At 31.4% G+C, this 19362-nt stretch overlaps 3 protein-coding genes across 10 annotated transcripts; 2 read left to right on the plus strand and 1 right to left on the minus strand.

Moving 5' to 3' along the window:
• The first annotated feature begins 115 nt into the window (after positions 1-115).
• Positions 116-14501, plus strand: LOC143191873 (angiotensin-converting enzyme). Of its 4 annotated transcripts, XM_076397317.1 has the most exons (12): positions 116-179; positions 231-750; positions 4967-5185; positions 5240-5507; positions 5564-5667; positions 8170-8398; positions 8459-8726; positions 13344-13468; positions 13530-13872; positions 13927-14067; positions 14128-14303; positions 14360-14501. In XM_076397317.1, exons 3-12 carry the CDS (start codon positions 4985-4987, stop codon positions 14428-14430), a joined length of 1926 nt encoding a protein of 641 aa, XP_076253432.1. In that variant the 5' UTR covers positions 116-179; positions 231-750; positions 4967-4984; the 3' UTR covers positions 14431-14501. The 4 variants fall into 4 exon arrangements, with proteins under 4 accessions (XP_076253432.1, XP_076253438.1, XP_076253445.1 ...); XM_076397323.1 differs by lacking the exons at positions 116-179; positions 231-750 and adding an exon at positions 967-1191; XM_076397330.1 differs by lacking the exons at positions 116-179; positions 231-750 and adding an exon at positions 3395-3521.
• Positions 14502-15028: 527 nt separating this feature from the next.
• Positions 15029-16584, minus strand: LOC143191902 (transmembrane protein 42). Of its 2 annotated transcripts, none has more exons than XM_076397343.1 (4): positions 16367-16581; positions 16161-16307; positions 15978-16102; positions 15029-15925 (listed from the first exon to the last, which is right to left on the minus strand). In XM_076397343.1, the coding sequence occupies exons 1-4, from the start codon at positions 16451-16453 to the stop codon at positions 15835-15837; spliced, it is 450 nt and encodes a 149-aa protein (XP_076253458.1). In that variant the 5' UTR covers positions 16454-16581; the 3' UTR covers positions 15029-15834. The 2 variants fall into 2 exon arrangements, with proteins under 2 accessions (XP_076253458.1, XP_076253466.1); XM_076397351.1 differs by having other exon boundaries at positions 15769-15907; positions 16367-16584.
• An 877-nt stretch (positions 16585-17461) lies between these two features.
• Positions 17462-18805, plus strand: LOC143191942 (putative oligoribonuclease). Of its 4 annotated transcripts, XM_076397385.1 has the most exons (5): positions 17604-17739; positions 17796-17964; positions 18019-18110; positions 18162-18323; positions 18390-18805. In XM_076397385.1, the coding sequence occupies exons 2-5, from the start codon at positions 17901-17903 to the stop codon at positions 18735-18737; spliced, it is 666 nt and encodes a 221-aa protein (XP_076253500.1). In that variant the 5' UTR covers positions 17604-17739; positions 17796-17900; the 3' UTR covers positions 18738-18805. The 4 variants fall into 4 exon arrangements, with proteins under 4 accessions (XP_076253526.1, XP_076253516.1, XP_076253500.1 ...); XM_076397411.1 differs by lacking the exon at positions 17796-17964 and having other exon boundaries at positions 17462-17632; XM_076397401.1 differs by lacking the exon at positions 17796-17964 and having other exon boundaries at positions 17530-17650.
• The last annotated feature ends 557 nt before the right edge of the window (positions 18806-19362 follow it).

Below are 19362 nucleotides of genomic sequence, written 5' to 3' on the forward strand. Positions count from 1 at the left end.
ATAAAATTCAACTAAGTTAATATTACTTTTTATATTAAAAATATGTATGTAATAATATTTCTATTAAACAATATAAGTATTGTTTAATATTATTGTTTATTAACCTCATATTCCTTACATTAATAAAATATGGTTTAAAATACAGATTCCTACTTTTTATAGAGATGAAATTCAGGAAGGTATTTTAAAGTAGAACATTTTTCAGGAAAATGGTTAACATTTTGGCATAGTTTTAGCCAGTCACGACTAAGTATCATTTAATAGGATTAATATATTATAAAAAGACACATCATAGATGAGGTTTTGGGCAACAAGATTCACGTTATAAAAAAAGGTGACAGATTTTTGAATACGTGATTCAAAGAACATGCAAAGAGAACGGATTGAGTTTGATATAACCGTAAAATAACGCTATTAGATATACCGCAAGTCGGACAACCGCAGGAGAGACAGGCACGATAGACATCGACCTCGGACGTATCCCCCCGCCCGTATAGAAGACTGGTCACTGTCGGTCAAGAAAAAAAACTCATCTGAAATTAGCGGAACAATTCTGTTTGGAAACAAATAAAAAGAACAAGTGTTTCGACTATGCTGTTGAACTGAAGCGGTCGATAACACCGGATCGGTCAGTGTTGGAAATCCACGACTAGTTTTTGGTGCGAGTTGGCGGATTTGCTGCGGAGTCCACGCGCTGGCACCAGCGAGAGTGAAAAATCACGGTGCCTTGAATCTACAGAACAGGTTCTTGTAAGTAGCCAATTGTTGGGGTTATTTACAATAATGATTTATTTTCCTTTGTACTGAGCGATAATTTAAAGATGTACTGTTGATACTGTTGACGGTTTTGCATTAATTTCACCGATAATCATCCATTAACGGTCCAAGAGAATAATAAATTTTAGTTGACAACCGTAGCGCAACCAATTTCATTTGTTTTACTTTATATAGGCAACATGCTTTATGCTTAATTTAAGACAATGTAAACAATAACAATATTGCCTAAAACTAAATACATATGTGTTCCGTAATGCGCAAAAGAAATTTTTACTTTTTTTAATTTATATTATCAATATCAACAATATAATATTTGACCAGTTCAGTAGAGTAGCCATATCAATAAATAATGATGTCGTAAATTATGTTTTTAGTTTATTAATCTGTGTTGCAATGAAACAGGAAATGTAACAGGTAAATTATGTTTTTGATAATTGAAACTGGACATTTATTTTTTATTATTGTTAAATTAGCCGTACAGATAAGAAATAAATCACATGTTTTTCAAATGAAACACACGTCATGTATCAGGGGGGATATAATGTTACTGAAAATTGAGAAGGAGTATCACAAACTATACTAATTAAGCTTTCAAACAGGTCAATGTCACGGCAAATATATAGGCACTAACTACTTACACTAATCTATCCTAATGTTCACATATTTTTTTCTGTTTTAGCTATGTTATTATTTCCTATTTATTTCGTCAAAATTCTGATTGTATATTATCTGTGGCAGTTAAGAGATTAGGTCATCAACATTTTGGAATCTGTCGATATAAGATATACCATCACATCATTTGTGTTCAGCCAATTAGAGTAACCAGCCAACAATTTAGTTTTATCGATATTTCGTTCGACTATTTTAATTTGTTTTTAAAAATAATCACAGTTTTACACTTGTTATTATACAAATATTTTACTGCACTAGTATTACGAACATAAAATGTTCAGAACTCCTTTTAATAAACCTATGAATTCAAATTATTAATATTCAATAGTTATAATAATATTTCAGTGAACTTCACTGTTACATATTTTTAGGTATTTCTGTCAAAAAGCATGTTATTTTATTATTCAACTACATACATTTTTATTGAAAATACTATAATACTAAATTATGTACTTAATTGATAAAACAGCTGATCGTTCTTTCATTACCGATCAAAAGTTAAAATTTGTCAATGTCAAATGACACACATTACACATTTTTAAGCTAGGTTATGAATACTTATATTCCGGATACATATTAATATTATTCATTAAATTCTTTAGATATTTGAAATTTAACAAAACTAATTTATTTTAATTGAATTTTATTATATATACTATATATTTTGAGTCAAACGTCATCATGTTCGAAGGATACCTGTCAATGTCACGACTTGGATACCACCAAGTAGGCAGTAACAACTTTTGAATATTTTTGTAATATTTTCTGAAAAACACTATTTATTTGTATTTATTTATGAAATTTGACAACAGGTACTTTATTATAACCGTACTTTTAGTTTATATTAGAAAACTATAAACTAGTTGGTCTCAAAATCTCGAATATGGGATATGATTTTTGACATTTAACGTCAATTACTTTTAGGTTAATTTAAAAGTAACATCGAAATTGTAATTTTATATTATAAAAACCAAAAATAATTAATAACTCATTGAACTATATTATATGTAATATAGTATATATGTCAAAATATAAAGGCTACCAAGCTGATAAGGCGACAAGATTAAAAATTATTTTTGTTTTCTTAAATGCGTAATGAAAAATGTTCTTCAATATCATAATTTCATCTCTTTCATATATGATTAAGTTAGTATAGCATCTGGTATAATTTTATTTATATTTGCGAATTAGTTTTATAGTTATTGCCTCGAGAAAATCGAAAATATAAATTACTTAAATAATTTTCTTAAGTGAAAAATGCTCGATCGATCGACAATTTGAAAGTTATTTTGATTTGCATAGCTATAGCTCCAATTATTGTTAGTGATATGAGTTGTTGTGACAGTTCATATCACATTTCTAGGACAAAATATTTTGTGCGTTGTTTTGGTTCCCTAAATATTAAGCTATAATATTTCTGTCCTTTAAGAATATTATTTTTATTAACTTCATTTTATCATGTTTTTGTTTACTACTTTTCATTTTTATTTTATTCTAAATATCTAGAGAGCCTTACGTATTTACATATATCTTGATAAAAAATATTGGTAATTGTAAAATATTCGTTAATAGATGGTGAAGTTTTTTGGCTAACAGCTGAATATTTGTGGGTGTAAAAGCTGGCAGAGAACTAAAGCCATCACAAAAAATGAAAACAAGAATGTTGTTTTATTTACATCATATGCACGTCTAAAATATATTTTCTCTTTAACCAAGTGTAATTCGATTGGTATTCGATGACCGGCGAATTTTTTCATGGGTATCTCATTGACCCAAATCGATGGTCATTAATTTCTATATATAAAAAACTGCAAGATTTACATATTTTATTATTTTGTAACCTCCATTAGCGTTGTAGCGGAACTGAAATAACAAACAATTATTTACCACAGAAGTCACCAAAGTAAAACTAGAATTTTTATGTTAATCACAGAAAATACTTTGAATTCAAAAGATAAGTCGTGAACAAATGACATACATTACTAGCAGCGAAAAATCATATTTTACATACCCTCAGGGTTACATGTATAGGTTTAATTGCGCTTAAATTTTTGCTCGTCCAAAAACAACAGGTAAAAAATATTATTAATATTTTATATTATAGTTCTTTATAATGAAATTTATATGTCTATATTTAGGCAACACAAAATACATAACTTTATTGTAAACGACCTTATTATATGGAAAAATTAGCCTGAAGACTCATAACGTTTAATTCTGTTTTAATCATTCCTCAACTTTCTTTTGAAATCGTCAATATGCTGTATTAATTTACTTGCTGTATTTTAAACAACTTTTTTAGCTTAATTTTTACAAATGTATATAAGTCGTGAACAAATGACATACATTACTAGCAGCGAAAAATCATATTTTACATACCCTCAGGGTTACATGTACAGGTTTAATTGCGTTTACATTTTTGCTCGTCCAAAAACAACAGGTAAAAAATATCACTAATATTTTATATTATAGTTATTTATATGTCTGTATTTAGACAACACAAAATACATTACTTTATTGTGAACCACCTTATATGGAAAAATTAGCTTAAAGACTCATAACGTTTGATTCTGTTTTAATCGTTCCTCGACTTTCCTTTGAAATCGTCAATATGCTGTATTAATTTACTTGCTGTATTATAAACAACTTGTTTAGCTTAATTTTTACAAATGTATTTTAAGAAAGGATTGATTTATAAAATACCCTGTTTAGACTTATTAAAAAAAGGTTTGTACTTATTTAAAACATTCATTTGTAAACCTCAATGTTATTTTAATCTATATATAAAAATTACATATATTTTATATAAAAGTCCTTATAAAATATATTTATACATATAGTCCTTTTAATAAAACAGACAATGCATGTCATCAAAATTTATAATACAATGTTACCGCACCAAATTTTAAATTTTAAAATTAAAATAAAATAATAAAACAAAAACAACTTTATAAAATATAATATATTTTAACGTTATAATACATCTAAGGCATATTTATTGAAGGTTTTAAACTACAGTTAATTAAACAGCCACAATAGTGAGTAGGTTAGAGTTGTTATATTATATTTACATTCACATATGACAGCTGTGTCGACCAATATCAACACAAAACGAATTTTATAGACCGACTTGGTTACATGTTCGGAAGCATCAGACTTAATTCTGCCTCTTTTTAACTATTAGAGTAAGGAATTTTACCTTTTTATGCAGATAATGTGCATTGGCTGTTTTATTGCATGGACTATAAAAGAAAATGGGTAAAAACAGGCAACACAAAATACATTTATGAAATATGGGCCGTCACCAATTCAAGCAAAAATGGTCTTAAAGGATGTAAACATAAGGTTCATTCTTGATAAAAGTAATATTCCTATATGCTGATTTACGTTTTTAAACGTCAATATGTTATATTAATTGTCACAAAATGACAATATCTAATCAAAAATGAAGCATAATCGTAAAAAATCGTCGGTTTATGTTCAAAAAATGAACGTTTCAATGTTTTATTTGTTTTAGATCGAGTAATTTTTAAAAATGCTACCAAAGATATTTATTATTGGATTAATTCACTTGCTGACTGTTCTTGCCAAAGATGCCAGTATCGAGGAGGAGGAGTACGAAGCCAGGAACTTCCTGGCCGTACTTAACAAACAAACGGAGAAAGACAACAACAGATTAACGATAGCCAATTGGGCGTACGCGTCGAACTTAACGGAAAATAACTTAAAAAATCAGGTCAGTATACAGATACATATAAAAAACCATCGTTTTAATCTACTGGGATTTAAGCTGGCCATTGCAGCAGAGGTTGCCAAAAACGAGAAGGAAGCATGGCAGCGGGTCGGACAATACAACTGGAAAAGTTTTTCAGATCCCAGCTTGAGGAGGCACTTTCAGAAATACTCGGTATTGGGTACGTCCGCTTTGCCCGAGGAAAAATTCAAGCAACTGAATAAAATCATCAGCGATATGGAGGCCATTTATTCGAAGGCGAAAATATGCCCGAAGGGGAAAAAGGAAACTGATGGGGAGGAGTGTAAACTGGGACTTGAACCAGGTAACGTTTCGATGATACATACTTTCGACTGGTTAAATACGATATGTTATATTTAGAACTAACGAATATTTTGGCCAAATCCAGAGACACTGAAGAACTGAAACATGTATGGGTAGAGTGGAGGAATGCTGTTGGTCCTAAGTGCAGGTCTCTGTATGAGGTATATGTTATTTTTATTGAACTTTGTATTTATATTTCCATCATGAGCTCTGATCACAATATCTTTAACCAGTGACGAGAATTTTTTTCATCATCATTGTTAATTTTATATATACAGTCTATCCAAAGAAGTGTTGTACATACGTCATCTAAATTTGTGACGTCAAAACGTCGCAATGTTGCCGTATCAACTCTAAGCTTTAGTTCAGTTTGGCTTTGGCATACAATAAAATTCTAACCTAAATAAAATAATTAAACGAAAATATTGTTATCAAATATAATTTATTTTAACATTATAGTAAATCTAATGCATATATTATCGAAGGACTTAAAACTACAATTAATTAAACTGTTATAGTTTGGAGGTTAGGGTTGTGTTTTATTATATTCACATAATTTTTCTTCCATACCACCTATGCGTTAGGGTTCCAGGTGCGTTTTTTATGTAGTGATATCCCATGGTAGCCTAATTCACTTAATTAACAATTACATATCCAATAAGTTTTACTTTCATTAGAGAGCATATTTACCTTTTACGGTTAGTTCTTGTGTCCTTCGGTACAGTATTCCAAGACATTTTGGTATCGCTGTATTTCTTCTTTGTTGGTTCTGTTAATACCTGTATACATATTTCTTGATAAAACTAGATTTAATCATTGTACTCCCCTTAATGAATTTGCCATATCTGCAAAACAGTTACTATTATTTTTCTTCTGACACATTTTACAGAATACTTATGTATATTCTGAACAATTACTTACACGTCTGTGAACATAAATATTTTACACTCTACAATAATATTTCCTACAGTTATCATATATTAATTTATACTCACCGTTACTTGTTTCCACTCTCATCACCCTGTCTTAGAAATTGGTAGCATTGAATCATACATTCAGAATGATTCATTCAAGTGAATAACTAAACTGTTAATTTCTAATCTCTCTAACACTTGTTCACAATTCCATCATTTATCAATTTCTTCTTCAATGTCTTATCGAATTCATCCAAACCGAAGGTGTTGTTAACCATTCCTGTTTCCAGTATGAAGTAAATTATATCTGCAATAAATTATTAATAAATGTTATAATTAATAAATCCTAATCAATTGTTATTACAGCGCTTATCTTTTTCCATCAACTTTTGTTGTTATAACAGTATTTTTATTATCATCTTGCCATCAGTGACCATTGGGTATATTGGTCCCCTTTTTTCATTTTATTATATGCTTTTAAAATGTATATTCTTTTAAAAGCAATATGCGGAAGTTCCATTAGACCTCTTTGGTACTTTTCAGACTAAGAGTTTCCTTTCAAAAAATTGTATTGCCGGCTTGGTGGCGCTGTGGTAAAGGCGATGGGACGGTCCTCCTACTGTTGCGATAGCCGCGGGTTCGAATCCTGCTGGGGCATGGTCGTAAATTTATGGTTGTAATTGTTTAATATTTGTGAATGTTCTAGGCAAGAGTGTAAAATCCGACAAAGGAAATGATCCCGGTCACGCCAGTAACCAGGCTGGGTAAGACCAAATGTCTTCTGGGATGATTTCTAAAGTTGGTCACTCGCCAGTCGGTAGGGTTAATGCTGAGGACCGTGGTTCGGAGCCCACGTGAAACTTTAGGCCCAGTCCAGATAAACCCATAGTTGGTAAAAGGAGACTTTAGAATATACATTAAAAATATTGTATTAAATTATGTTTGTATTGAAAAACCACTCACCCTTTTTATTCTTTTCATACATTTAATCTCTGATAGAGCTAACATCAAGCTGATATTGATTTGTCACCCGCTTCGTATGAGGACGATTTTTTTTTCGATGAATTCAAGATTATATTTTTCATTTTTTGAGATATTTCAGTGACCGTGTCCATACTATTATTTAGTACAACTGCAACACGCTAAAAATATTTTCAATAAAAATCACAGAAAATTAATATTTAACAGTAAAAAAGCTTAGCTCTCCAGCGAATTTTACTGACAAGAGGGGGCTTGCATTATCTTGTTCTTGTTCAAAGTAATAAGCAGCGATTTGAAATTTATCAAAACAAGCAAAGCATATTTTAATGTTACATATCTCGATTTATGACTGCTAGTCATTATAACTAATATTTTGTAGAATTTTGCAAACCTTTGACAATAGAGGGAATTTCGTAGGCCGATTCGGTTACATGTTGGAACGAATCAGACACCATAGTATTTCTTTTTAGCTGGAATAAAATAATAATAAAAATATCGTCTGATTCTAAAACGAATTTACAAATTGCGGTAGTTAATACATTAAACATCTTGATGACGTTAGTTCACTGTTGTTTTGAATATACTTACGTATATTCTTCCCCAGTTACCATAAATAAATTAAAATATTCTTTTTGAAAATGCATTCTTACTCACATAGTGATATCTTTGATGCAGCGTTTCATAATACAAATTATCTTAAAAGTTTAGAAGTATCCTACTAGATTATTACAGTCCAGAAACAATTTTCCATAACGTCTTTTTCATCAGCAATACGTGAATCTCTCCAACGAAGCAGCCAGACTAAATAACTTCTCCGACACCTCCCAATACTGGCTGGACGACTACGAAGATCCCGACTTCAAGAATCAGATACAGAGCTTGTGGGAACAACTAAACCCGCTGTACCTTCAGATCCACGCTTACGTCAGGTTTAAGCTTAGAGAGAAATATGGCGATATTGTCACCGAAAAGGGACCAATACCGATGCATTTGTTAGGTGGGTTATTACACCGATTTCATTTTGATTCCTTCTATATCATTGCGTGGTCTCATCTAGGAAATATGTGGGGTCAGTCGTGGCACAACATAGGGGATTTCATGTTGCCGTATCCCGATGTGGTTGATAACGATTTGACCGAGGAACTGAGGAAGCAGAACTATACAGCCACGAAGATATTCAGAACGGCTGAGGAATTTTTCAAGTCCATAAATTTGTCCGAGATGCCCGATACGTTCTGGCAACGATCGATACTGGAGAAGCCGGCAGATCGGGAGATAGTGTGTCACGCCTCCGCGTGGGACTTTTATGATCAAAAGGACTTCAGGTAGGATACGTCAATTAACACATGGGCTGAAAAGTCCCGGGTCTAACACCTAGATGACGCTGTTTTTTTGCATTGCAAGCCGGTATGCCTAGGGAAATGATTGTTAATATATTATATATCAATCCTAATTGCAAATGCAAAACACATTTGTTTTATAAGAAATATATAATATATATATATATATATATATATATATATACAACATCGTTCTTTTGATAGTGTGTTACCGTGTTGCCAGACAGACGGGAAAAGGTTATAGAGTTAATAAAAAGTATTTTGATTTATATATATATATATATATATATATATATATATATATATATATATATATATATATATATATATGGATATATCTATAGGAATAATTATTGTATTTATTTTTAGATTACCGAGTGTGTCGGTAATTACTTTCCGGTTTCTGTAGCAGATTTCACTAGCCATAAGTTATGATTTAAAACATATCCTACTTTATTCTACTGATATCATATTTTTTTATTAATCTCCAAGAACGTCAGCAATCTGCCCATGGGCAATAAGTATTATTCTATGGTTTGAGTTAGTCTATCCTAACTTATACTAAAAACTATTCTAACTGATTCTAGAGATTATTAAATCTCACTCTATGTGTCTATTAATCAATTCGTATGGTAGTTTGCATTTGAGCCTATGCACTACACTGTCATCGCGCACATTTAAGTGTTTGGCTAGTGCAATGCGATGCACTAATAGTCTTTCAGAGTATTTTGCACTAACACTTACCCTCGTTATGGGTTCTATGGGGATATCACGCTGAATCAGTTTGTTGGACACGTAATATGGGACATCGACGATGACTCACAACACTTTATTCTGGAACATCTGAAGAATATCTATGTTAGATTTGCTAGTAGTACCCCATAGTTTAATACCATCGGTCTAAATGGACCTAAGTATTGACTTATACAGCAAAACCTTGTTATCTAATGATAATTTAGGTTTACGCCCTATCAGCCAATACATTTGGTTTAGTTTAAGTCCAAGCTGTTTGCGTTTTGTCACTATATGTTTTTTCCATGTCAAACATCGATCGAAATGCATTCCCAGATATTTGAGATTTGATACACAGGTGTCCGCAGAGCAGTGTTCTTAGCCCAATGTTATATCTATTGTATACAACTGACCTACCGACCTCAAGAAACACTATTGTCGCAAAATATGCTGACGATACAGCGGTTGTAACATATCATAAAATAAAGAGAAATTTATTACCGTGTAGACGGCTACTGTCTAAATTTCAGCCGAATTAGACTCTTAATTTTGTTTTGACCGCGGGTGGAAGTGGCCGTGAGTTTTAGAAAATTGGAAAAAAGCAATATCGGTCGTGATGCGAATCTTGTTTTTGGAAGGGAAATGGCGCAGTGATATAAAAAAGCGCTTGAATACTGTGGAGGGTGACTCCTCATCTTCGACGGCGACCATCACAAATTGGTTTAACGAGTTTCAACGTGTACGCATATCGATTGTTAATAAGCCACGACCAGGTGCCCCGAAAATGGCTGCAACTAAGGATATTATGACAATAATCCACAATCTCGTATTAGTAGACCGCCGTGTGAAGGTGTGCGAGATAGCTGAGACAGTAGATATCGTTAATGGCCGCGTGGGTCATATCTTGCATGAAATTTTGGTCATGAGAGAGCTGTCAGCGCGATGCTTGCAACGTTTGCTTACTCCGTACAAGCGCAACCGTAAGACCAGTTCAAAGCAGTGATTTGTGGCTGTTTAAGTGCAATATAAAGGAGTTTCTACAACGTTCTGATATCGTCGACGAAACATGGACCCACTGGTACACACCAGAGACGAAGGCTGTCCTATCGACCGAAAAGGCGATGGCCCCCGTTTTCTAGGATTCACAAGATGTGATCTACATCGACTGCTTGAAGAATGGCAAAACAATCACAGAGTTGTACATTGCCGAATTATTGGACCGATTCAAGGCCGAATTGCAGAAAAAACAACAAAAAAACTATTCCATCATGACAACGTACCGACTCACACCTCAGCACAGCTACACAGATTTGGCTCCGTACGACTTCTTTTTTTTCCGAACTTGAAAAGTCTTTCGCCGGGCAGAAATTTAAGTCGAATGAGGAGGTCATCGCCGCCACGGAAGTCTACTTTGCAGACCTAGATAAAACGAATATTTCAAACTGGTTAAAGAAGTTGAAGCATTAAGTGTATAGAGCTAAAAGTAGTACTATGTTGAGAAATAAATCGCCACTTTTCCGAAATTTTCGTTTTTCTTTTGTAGGCTACGTAATTATCGGACCACCCTCGTAGAATACTATAATGCAACTTTGCTGAACCAAATTTAAGTTTTTGTTTATTTCGACTCTGACTTCAAAATACTAATGAAAATAAAATATTGAAACTAAAATAACGTTATAAAGTATAATTTAATTTAACATTATAGTACATCTAACAGGTCAATTGAAAAGTCCCCGGCCTACCACAGTAAAACACATTTTTTTGGCAAAATTAGTTTTTTTATTCAACATAATTCCCTTCAAGAGTGATACACTGATTATAGCGACCCTCTAACTTTTCAATTTCATTCTTGTAGTACGATTTTTTCTTTGCTTCAAAATAGGCCTCAGTTTCGGCGATCACCTCATCATTCGATGAAAATTTCTTCCCAGTGGGTATTCTTTTGAGATCTGAGAACAGGAAATAGTCGCTGGGGGCCAGATCTGGAGAATACCGTGAATGAGGAAGCAATTCGAAGACCAATTCATGGATTTTTGCCATCGTTTTTACTGACTTGTGACACAGTACATTGTCTTGGTGAAGCAGCACTTTCTTTTTCTTCAAATGCGGCCATTTTTCGGCGATTTCGCCCTTCAAACGGTCCAATAACGATGAAAATTATTCCATGCTTATCCCAAAATACAGACGCCTTGCCAGCCGACTGTTGCGTTTTCCCACGTTTTGGAGCGGGTTCATCGTGTAGAGATCACTCAGATGACTGTTGATTGGACTTCGGAGTGAAATGAAGGAGCCATGTTCATCCATTGTCACATATCGATGCAAAAACTCTAGTTTATTACGCTTGATAATCTTCAAACACTTCTCCGAATCATCAAGTCGTCGTTGTTTTTGGTCAAAAGTGAGCTCGCGCGGCACCCACTTTGCACAGAGCTTTCTCATACCCAAATATTCGTGAATGATATGATGTACACGTTCAGTTGATTTTCTTGAGGCAGTATCCGGAAACTCGGCATCAAGCCAAGTTTTTGTTTCAACTGTATTTTCCCTACAAAAAGCAATATTTCACAATAACAAAAGTTGCTTCACTCAAAATGCTATAATTCACAAATTAATGATCCGACAGCTGTCGAATTTATACACGCATCTTTTGAGGGTTAGGGCTAACTAAAAAACATGCATTTAATTCTAGTAGCGCCATCTATGTGTCAGGTCGGGGACCTGTTATTGGTATCCCCTGGAGGCCTAATCCACCTAATTAACAATTATATATAAAATAATGTATTTTACTTTTATTAGAGAGCATATTTATCTTTTAGGTTTAGTCTTTGTTTCCTTCGGTACAGTATTTCTTTCTGTTTAACACTAATTCATGATTCCACTGTCAAGTTCTTCTTTAGCTTATCTCCCATACACCCCATTTCATTTCGATTTTATTCAATATGCAGTAATGTGGAGCAGCCATCTGATTTATAATGTATTTTTTTCAGGCCTACTAAATTAATGAATTATTAATTGACCATTTCATTTATATAGTTCGCTTTTTAATACTTAATTTACTAGGTGTACAGGAACGTCATCAACGACTTTTTGGGAGAAAAAGGAAAAAGTATTGGCCATTTAATTTTATACATCTTGCCCATCTTTTAGACAATTTATGGATGGCATCCCAAAAAAACTATTTGTCCTTTAGTAAAACCATTAATCGACCCATTTTCTAACTTCTTCGATATTGGCGAAGTACTTCTCTGCAAGCGCGTGTCCCATTGGTACGAAAAATTGATAGTCAGACATGGCAATATCTGGCGAATGTCTAAGTGCTTTCAACGCTTCCTTGGCCGGTTTTACTGTATGAGATAACGCATTATCGTTATGTTGAGCAAACCAACTCTGACACCGGCGTTTACCATCATCATAAATACCGCACTAATGAGCTGTACTTTTCCATTTTCAGAAGTAACCCAAGCAAGATATAACGGAAATTACCTTACTTTTTCTCCAAAGCTAAATCTAATATAAAATTAAAAAAAAATAAAAAACAAAAAAACAGCATATATCACTAAATAATTTATTATTGCAAAATCGTGCAATGTATACCTCATTAGTTTTATGATTGATAATCAACAATTTGTGGTGGACATATTCAGTAATACATTGTTGCTAATATAAGTTATGAAACATGCAAGTCTTAAACACAAACTTTTAATTTGCTCGAAAACTTCTTTAAACTTAGCTCTTTTAAGAAAAGTGAGGACTTATTAGAACCTCTCTGCAAATAACAGTGCCTTCCCAATCATATTTTAATATAAACGACAACCTTATAATTTAAGTCCATCGCGTTATCAGACCAACTTACTATGTTACCATTTACAGGATTAAACAATGTACTGAAGTTACGGGAGAACATTTCATCACTGCTCATCATGAAATGGGCCACATCGAGTATTTCATCCAGTACAAAGATCAGCCAGTTAAATTTCGAGAAGGAGCCAACGATGGTAACGTTAACTAATCAGCTAATCAACTGAGCACACTTATGCTCATCTTTTCTTATTTCAGGTTTCCATGAAGCTATTGGTGATCTTATTGCTCTATCTGTTGAAAGTACCAAGCATCTCCGCAAATTAGGATTAGTGCACAACGAGAAGGACGATCCTAAACAAGTACTGAACCATTTATTCAAACTAGGACTGTCGAAAATAACATTCCTCCCCTTCGGCTACCTGATGGATCTCTGGAGGTGGGACGTATTTTCGGGCAAAACTAAGCCCGATGACTACAACTGCAAATGGTGGGAATTGAGGGAGAAATATCAAGGAGTCGAGCCTCCGGTAGACCGAAGCGAAGAGGACTTTGATCCTGCTGGAAAATACCACATTATTGCCGATGTTCCTTATTTACGGTAAAATATCAACGGGATTACATTCAGTCACTTCATCCTCGTTTTCTGTTTCAGTTACTTTATCAGTTTCGTCATACAATTCCAGTTTCACAGATCTCTATGTGAGAAAGCTGGACAATATGAACCAAACAATCTGGAGAAACCTCTTCATGAATGCGATATCTATCAGAACCAAGTGGCTGGTAATACATTAAAGTATGTTTTAACAGCACATCATCAGTCTGATATACTCAAATTAATATAATTGGGCTCTAGGCAAATGTTAGCAATGGGATCATCAAAACCATGGCCTCAAGCTATGGAAGTAATCACAGGTCAGAGAAGAATGGATGCCAGTGGTATATTAGAGTATTTCAAACCGTTGCAGACATGGTTAGAGCAAGAAAATAAAAAGAACAACGCTCATGTAGGATGGGAACCTTCTAAGAAAGGTAGATTTATATTAATGAATTAACTACTAAAAGTAACATTATTTTATTTTTTGCAGTATGTGTGCGAACAAGACAAGAATTGAATGAAGCTCAGAAGAATAACACTACAGCTTTTAGTCAAACATAAATTTATATCAAAATATTATTCTGTACTTAGACCTCTTAATATTTTTTAAAATAAATTTTAAATTTCTCTGATATTCTGTATTTTTATATATACTACATATATCAGTATTGAAGAAACCAAAAATTGTTGATGTATATAGAGATCAAAACACACTTTCTTTGTTTTTTAAACATTCATATGTAAATTAAAGACAAAAAATATGATGCAGTTTTTCATGGAAGCTGGTAGCAAAATGTATCTTATATTTGCAAAATGCAAAACAGATTAATGTAATTTCAATAATGTATAATGTTTTTTAATTTAATAGGTAAATCTTTACAGCAGAATCTCACACTTCTCCATCAAAAATATAATTTATTTACAAATTATTTCTAGAATGATTTATAAAACCATTACAAAATAGCAATATTATGAGGAAGCAATCAGAGCATACTGAGAGCTGAACATTGTTCTTTTGAATATTAAAATATAACTTAAATATCTTCTATAACTAATTATATTAAAAAACTAGGTGAAAATAAATGTTTCTTTTGAAAGTCCTCCCAATTACATATATTATGTTTCTTTTGTGTATTTTTTAAATAAATGCACTATGATATAAAAATAATTCTATATTGAAAACTTTTTTTATAAAACTATAAAAATAATGATCAATAATGTTAATAACAAAAAAACAAATCTATTTATCCAACAACGTATTGTTTCTAAGTCTGTATAAATCAATAACATATTCCATAAAATCAACGTAGCCTTGTTGGGATATCCAAGAGATGTGATGAGCAAAAATAAAATTTGTTTCCATATATTCTTTCAGATATCCAATGACCTTAACAGTTCTGCCTAGAGAGCTGTTATCAAAATATTCAACATGATTTTTATTTTTGAACTGACCCAGTATACTTTGAGAACAATCTTTCAGTCCCTGATCTATTTTCCATACACACAGCATGCTGGACGTACCATCATTTATGACCAAACGGTAATGTTGATTTCTTCTTTCTACAGATATAATCTTCCCACAGATAATTACTTTACCAACCTGAATATTATCAAAAATAAAAACAGAACTATGTGTAGTCAATTTTTTCATGTTCAATAAATCTCTAATTAAATAAAATCCAATATGATACTGCCTAGTTTTCTTCAAAACATTTGTTGTGACCTCTTGATCTCTTCCATTATCAAATATAATTTTCCACTTTTGAACTTCTTTAGGAAATGTTTCATCTAAATTACATGCAGCTACTTTTGTTTGTCCATTTTCCTGAACAGAGACTATGCATTTACCTTTTACAAATAAATTATCTAGATCCGTCGTATTAACTTCCATGTCCTATTATATCTAGTTACTCAGAGAGTAATATTTGATAATAATACTTTAATATAATTACTGTACTTATTATGTTATTTAAGTAGGTTTGTTGAAATTTCCAATAATGCTGGCCTCGATCGTTGATTTCCATATCTTTTGACATCCCTATTGTCAATACATTGACTTATTTTAAAAAATATAAATAGGGATATACTACTCTGACATCCTGACTTACTAGTTAATTTTTGATTTGTTGTTATCTTCAGACACTATAAGTACCAACCCAATTAATATAAATAAAAATCCAGACCACCAATACAGTGATGTCATTTCATCAAATATAAGAAAACCCAATACTGCCTAAAATTAAAAACAAATTAAATAGGCAAACCTGCATCTTTATATTCGATTCACTTACTGAAAAGCTGTAATTGAATGATGAGCTGATAATTGTGGCTACTAACGAAGAATTTGACTGATGCAACGCTTTAACAAAAAATGTCATGCAACACGTGTTGCAACTAATCATAGCCAGGATACATAATAAATTTATTATTAAACTGGCCTGTAACAAATTTGTAAATTACTATCATAATATAAATATATAGCTAACCAAGTAATTACTTGAACATTGGATGAACTGCATAACTTGCCAAAAGCACCTCCAACAGCACCAAAACAGCCTGATAAAATAGCATATTGTATTTTCATTTTTAAAAAGGATATTTACAAATTAAATTATTTATTAATAAAGATCTATATTATAGAAAAAATATCTATATCCTTTCAAAATCAGAGACACAAAGCAATAATTGCCACAGATTACACGAAAAATCTACTCGTCAAAAAAACTACCACTGATAATATAAAAAAACATATTATTACCTATCGATTTAAGAATCGAGATATTATTATTGTAATTATTACTCGCAAATTCAACAATTATCGCGTAATTACGGTGTTATCATAATGGTAAAGAAAATTATTGTATAAAGTTGCAAACCGGCGTTGGCGTTACAATGATGTTAATACCTACAAATTATACACATAGATTAAAGAACTCTTTATTCTATGATTAAACATAACTGATTATAAATAACTGTTGAGAAGAATTTTCTAATTTTTCTAATTAGCAATATTAAAATAAGTAATAGATTCGTTTCTTTTAAATACTAGAATGTATAAAAAATGCTAACGATTGGCAATATAAGTAAATAGTATTCTATAATTGACAATCATTGGCAATTAATTTATTGCTAAAATATATTTATTACTGTGCGCTGCTGGTTACATACACATTAAATAATATAATCTTAATTCGATTATTAAAAATAATGTCTTTGATTATACTCGTAACGTATATCATTTACTTTATGGGCAGTGGCATAAAGCAACACTTATATAATACTTTATTAATATGCAATTCTGTATCCCCTAATGTAGGGTTTCCGAAAAATCCGTCCTTTTGTCCGTTATATGGATACATCCATATTTTTGTTAGAAAATATTTTTCGATAATTTAAAAAAATATAAATATTATAAAAAACAATTTATTTATTTTAGTTAGGATTTAAAAAATAATAATATTGAAATATATATTATATATCAATATTTTTTCCTTATATATCGATAGGTAAATTTTCTTAAAAATATCGAAATTGTTATATCGATATTTTCAAAAATATTTATATCACAAAATATCTTTACTCACTCCATAGAGACTCACTCTATGTCTATAATTGTTTAATGTCTCTGCTGCAATTTTAGTTAATATTTATTTAGCGAAATATGAGTGCTATTTTGCTGTAATCGATATTCCTCGATTAAAATTTTATATTTAACATTAAGCTTTTATTTTTCTTTGGGTGACAGATGCAAGTCATAGGAAATGTAAGTTTTTTCTACGATGTAAGTTAATACGAGGTTATGGTAGAAACACGTAAGAATAGTTAAAGGATTAAACACGTTTCTAGACTAAACATTACTTAAAAAGACCGGTAAGAATTAATTTTAATTAATATGGGGAAGTCCTATCGTATTAATAACTTTATAGGAACCTAGTTGCAATAAATGAAAAATTGTCCCATAAAAACAATAATTCCTTTCACTCATTCTACTAGTTTCATATTCAATATTTACAGACTGTAATGAATTAAGAATGATTTTTAATATCGTCAATCGATTAATAACACAAATGAGATGTAGATGTAATGTAGTAAGATGTAAGAGTAATAAGTTACCAAATATTAAATTATAATTATATAATTTATGCTCAGATAAAATGAATAACAGACAACAGGTGAATGGCTACTCTACCAATAGGAACTTAGATCTGGAAGTTAATAGGATTGTCTGGATTGACATGGAGGTAAGATCTAATTTATTGTTTCATACATATATAACTTATAATTGCTTTTAGATGACTGGTCTAGATGCTGATAAAGATAAAATCATGGAAGTTGCATGCTTAGTTACAGACTCAGACTTAAATATAGTGGCAGAATCTCCAGACATTTATATTAATCAACCCAAGGAAATATTGGATAAAATGAATGAGTGGTGTATAAAACAACATGGTAAAGTATGGTGAACTACTATTGTTATCATTCTCTGTGATAATTATTTTTTTATATTATAATTGTTTCAGTCTGGCCTAACTGAGGCATGTTTGAATTCTAAGACAACTTTGTCTGAAGCTGAAAATACTGTACTCAAATTTCTCGAGAACAATGTTGCCTACCAATCAAGCCCACTAGCTGGAAATAGTGTGTATATGGATCGTATGTTTCTAATGAAACATATGCCAAAAGTCAATGATTACTTGCACTACAGGATAATTGATGTATCAAGTATTAAAGTCTTATGTCAAAGATGGAATCCTGAAGTATCCAAAAATTTGCCCAAGAAAGAATTTCAACATCGTGCACTACAAGATATTAGAGAAAGTGTCAATGAATTGAAGTATTATAAACAGTTTTTCTTTAAAACAAATTAATTAAAAAGTGGCAAGTGTAATTAATATATTTAATAAGAAAATAATTTAAATAAATTAATAGATTTTAATATCGTTTTTCATTATCAGCTCTGATTATAGATTAGATTTGCTTTAAGTCCCACCCATATTTGTTGCTTATATATTATTAGTGTTATAATCATTTTTATTAAGGTTTATATTGCCAGTTAGAACTGGTTCAATTGGAAGTATCCAGTACTTTTGTAAATGACATAAAAAAAGCGATTGCTTTTTATAAATTATATATTTTATGTAATTTAGCAATTAATATCTCTAAAATACATCATACAATATATTTATATATATCTAAAGTACATATAAAAGTTAGTGTACATTTTCTTTATAAAATATTTAAAACAAAATATCCATAATGACAATGAGCCTGTTAAATTATTTGTCTACTACATGATTTCTTGTAAATAAGAATATGAAACAAATCAGATTATCATTATTTGCGATTATCTGCATTTTCAATTATTATATTTTGTGCTCTCTTTACGAAACAATTTATATGTTAATAACAGTAATAATTTAGTCTCTGACGGATCTCCTTTTTATCAATTAGGGATTATCTGGACTAGATCCAATGTTTAACGTGGGTTCCGAA

Source organism: Rhynchophorus ferrugineus, unplaced genomic scaffold, assembly GCF_030347505.1.
Source record: "Rhynchophorus ferrugineus isolate W39M unplaced genomic scaffold, kcgeb_rfMv2 rfM1, whole genome shotgun sequence".
Taxonomy (NCBI): Eukaryota; Metazoa; Arthropoda; class Insecta; order Coleoptera; family Curculionidae; genus Rhynchophorus; species Rhynchophorus ferrugineus.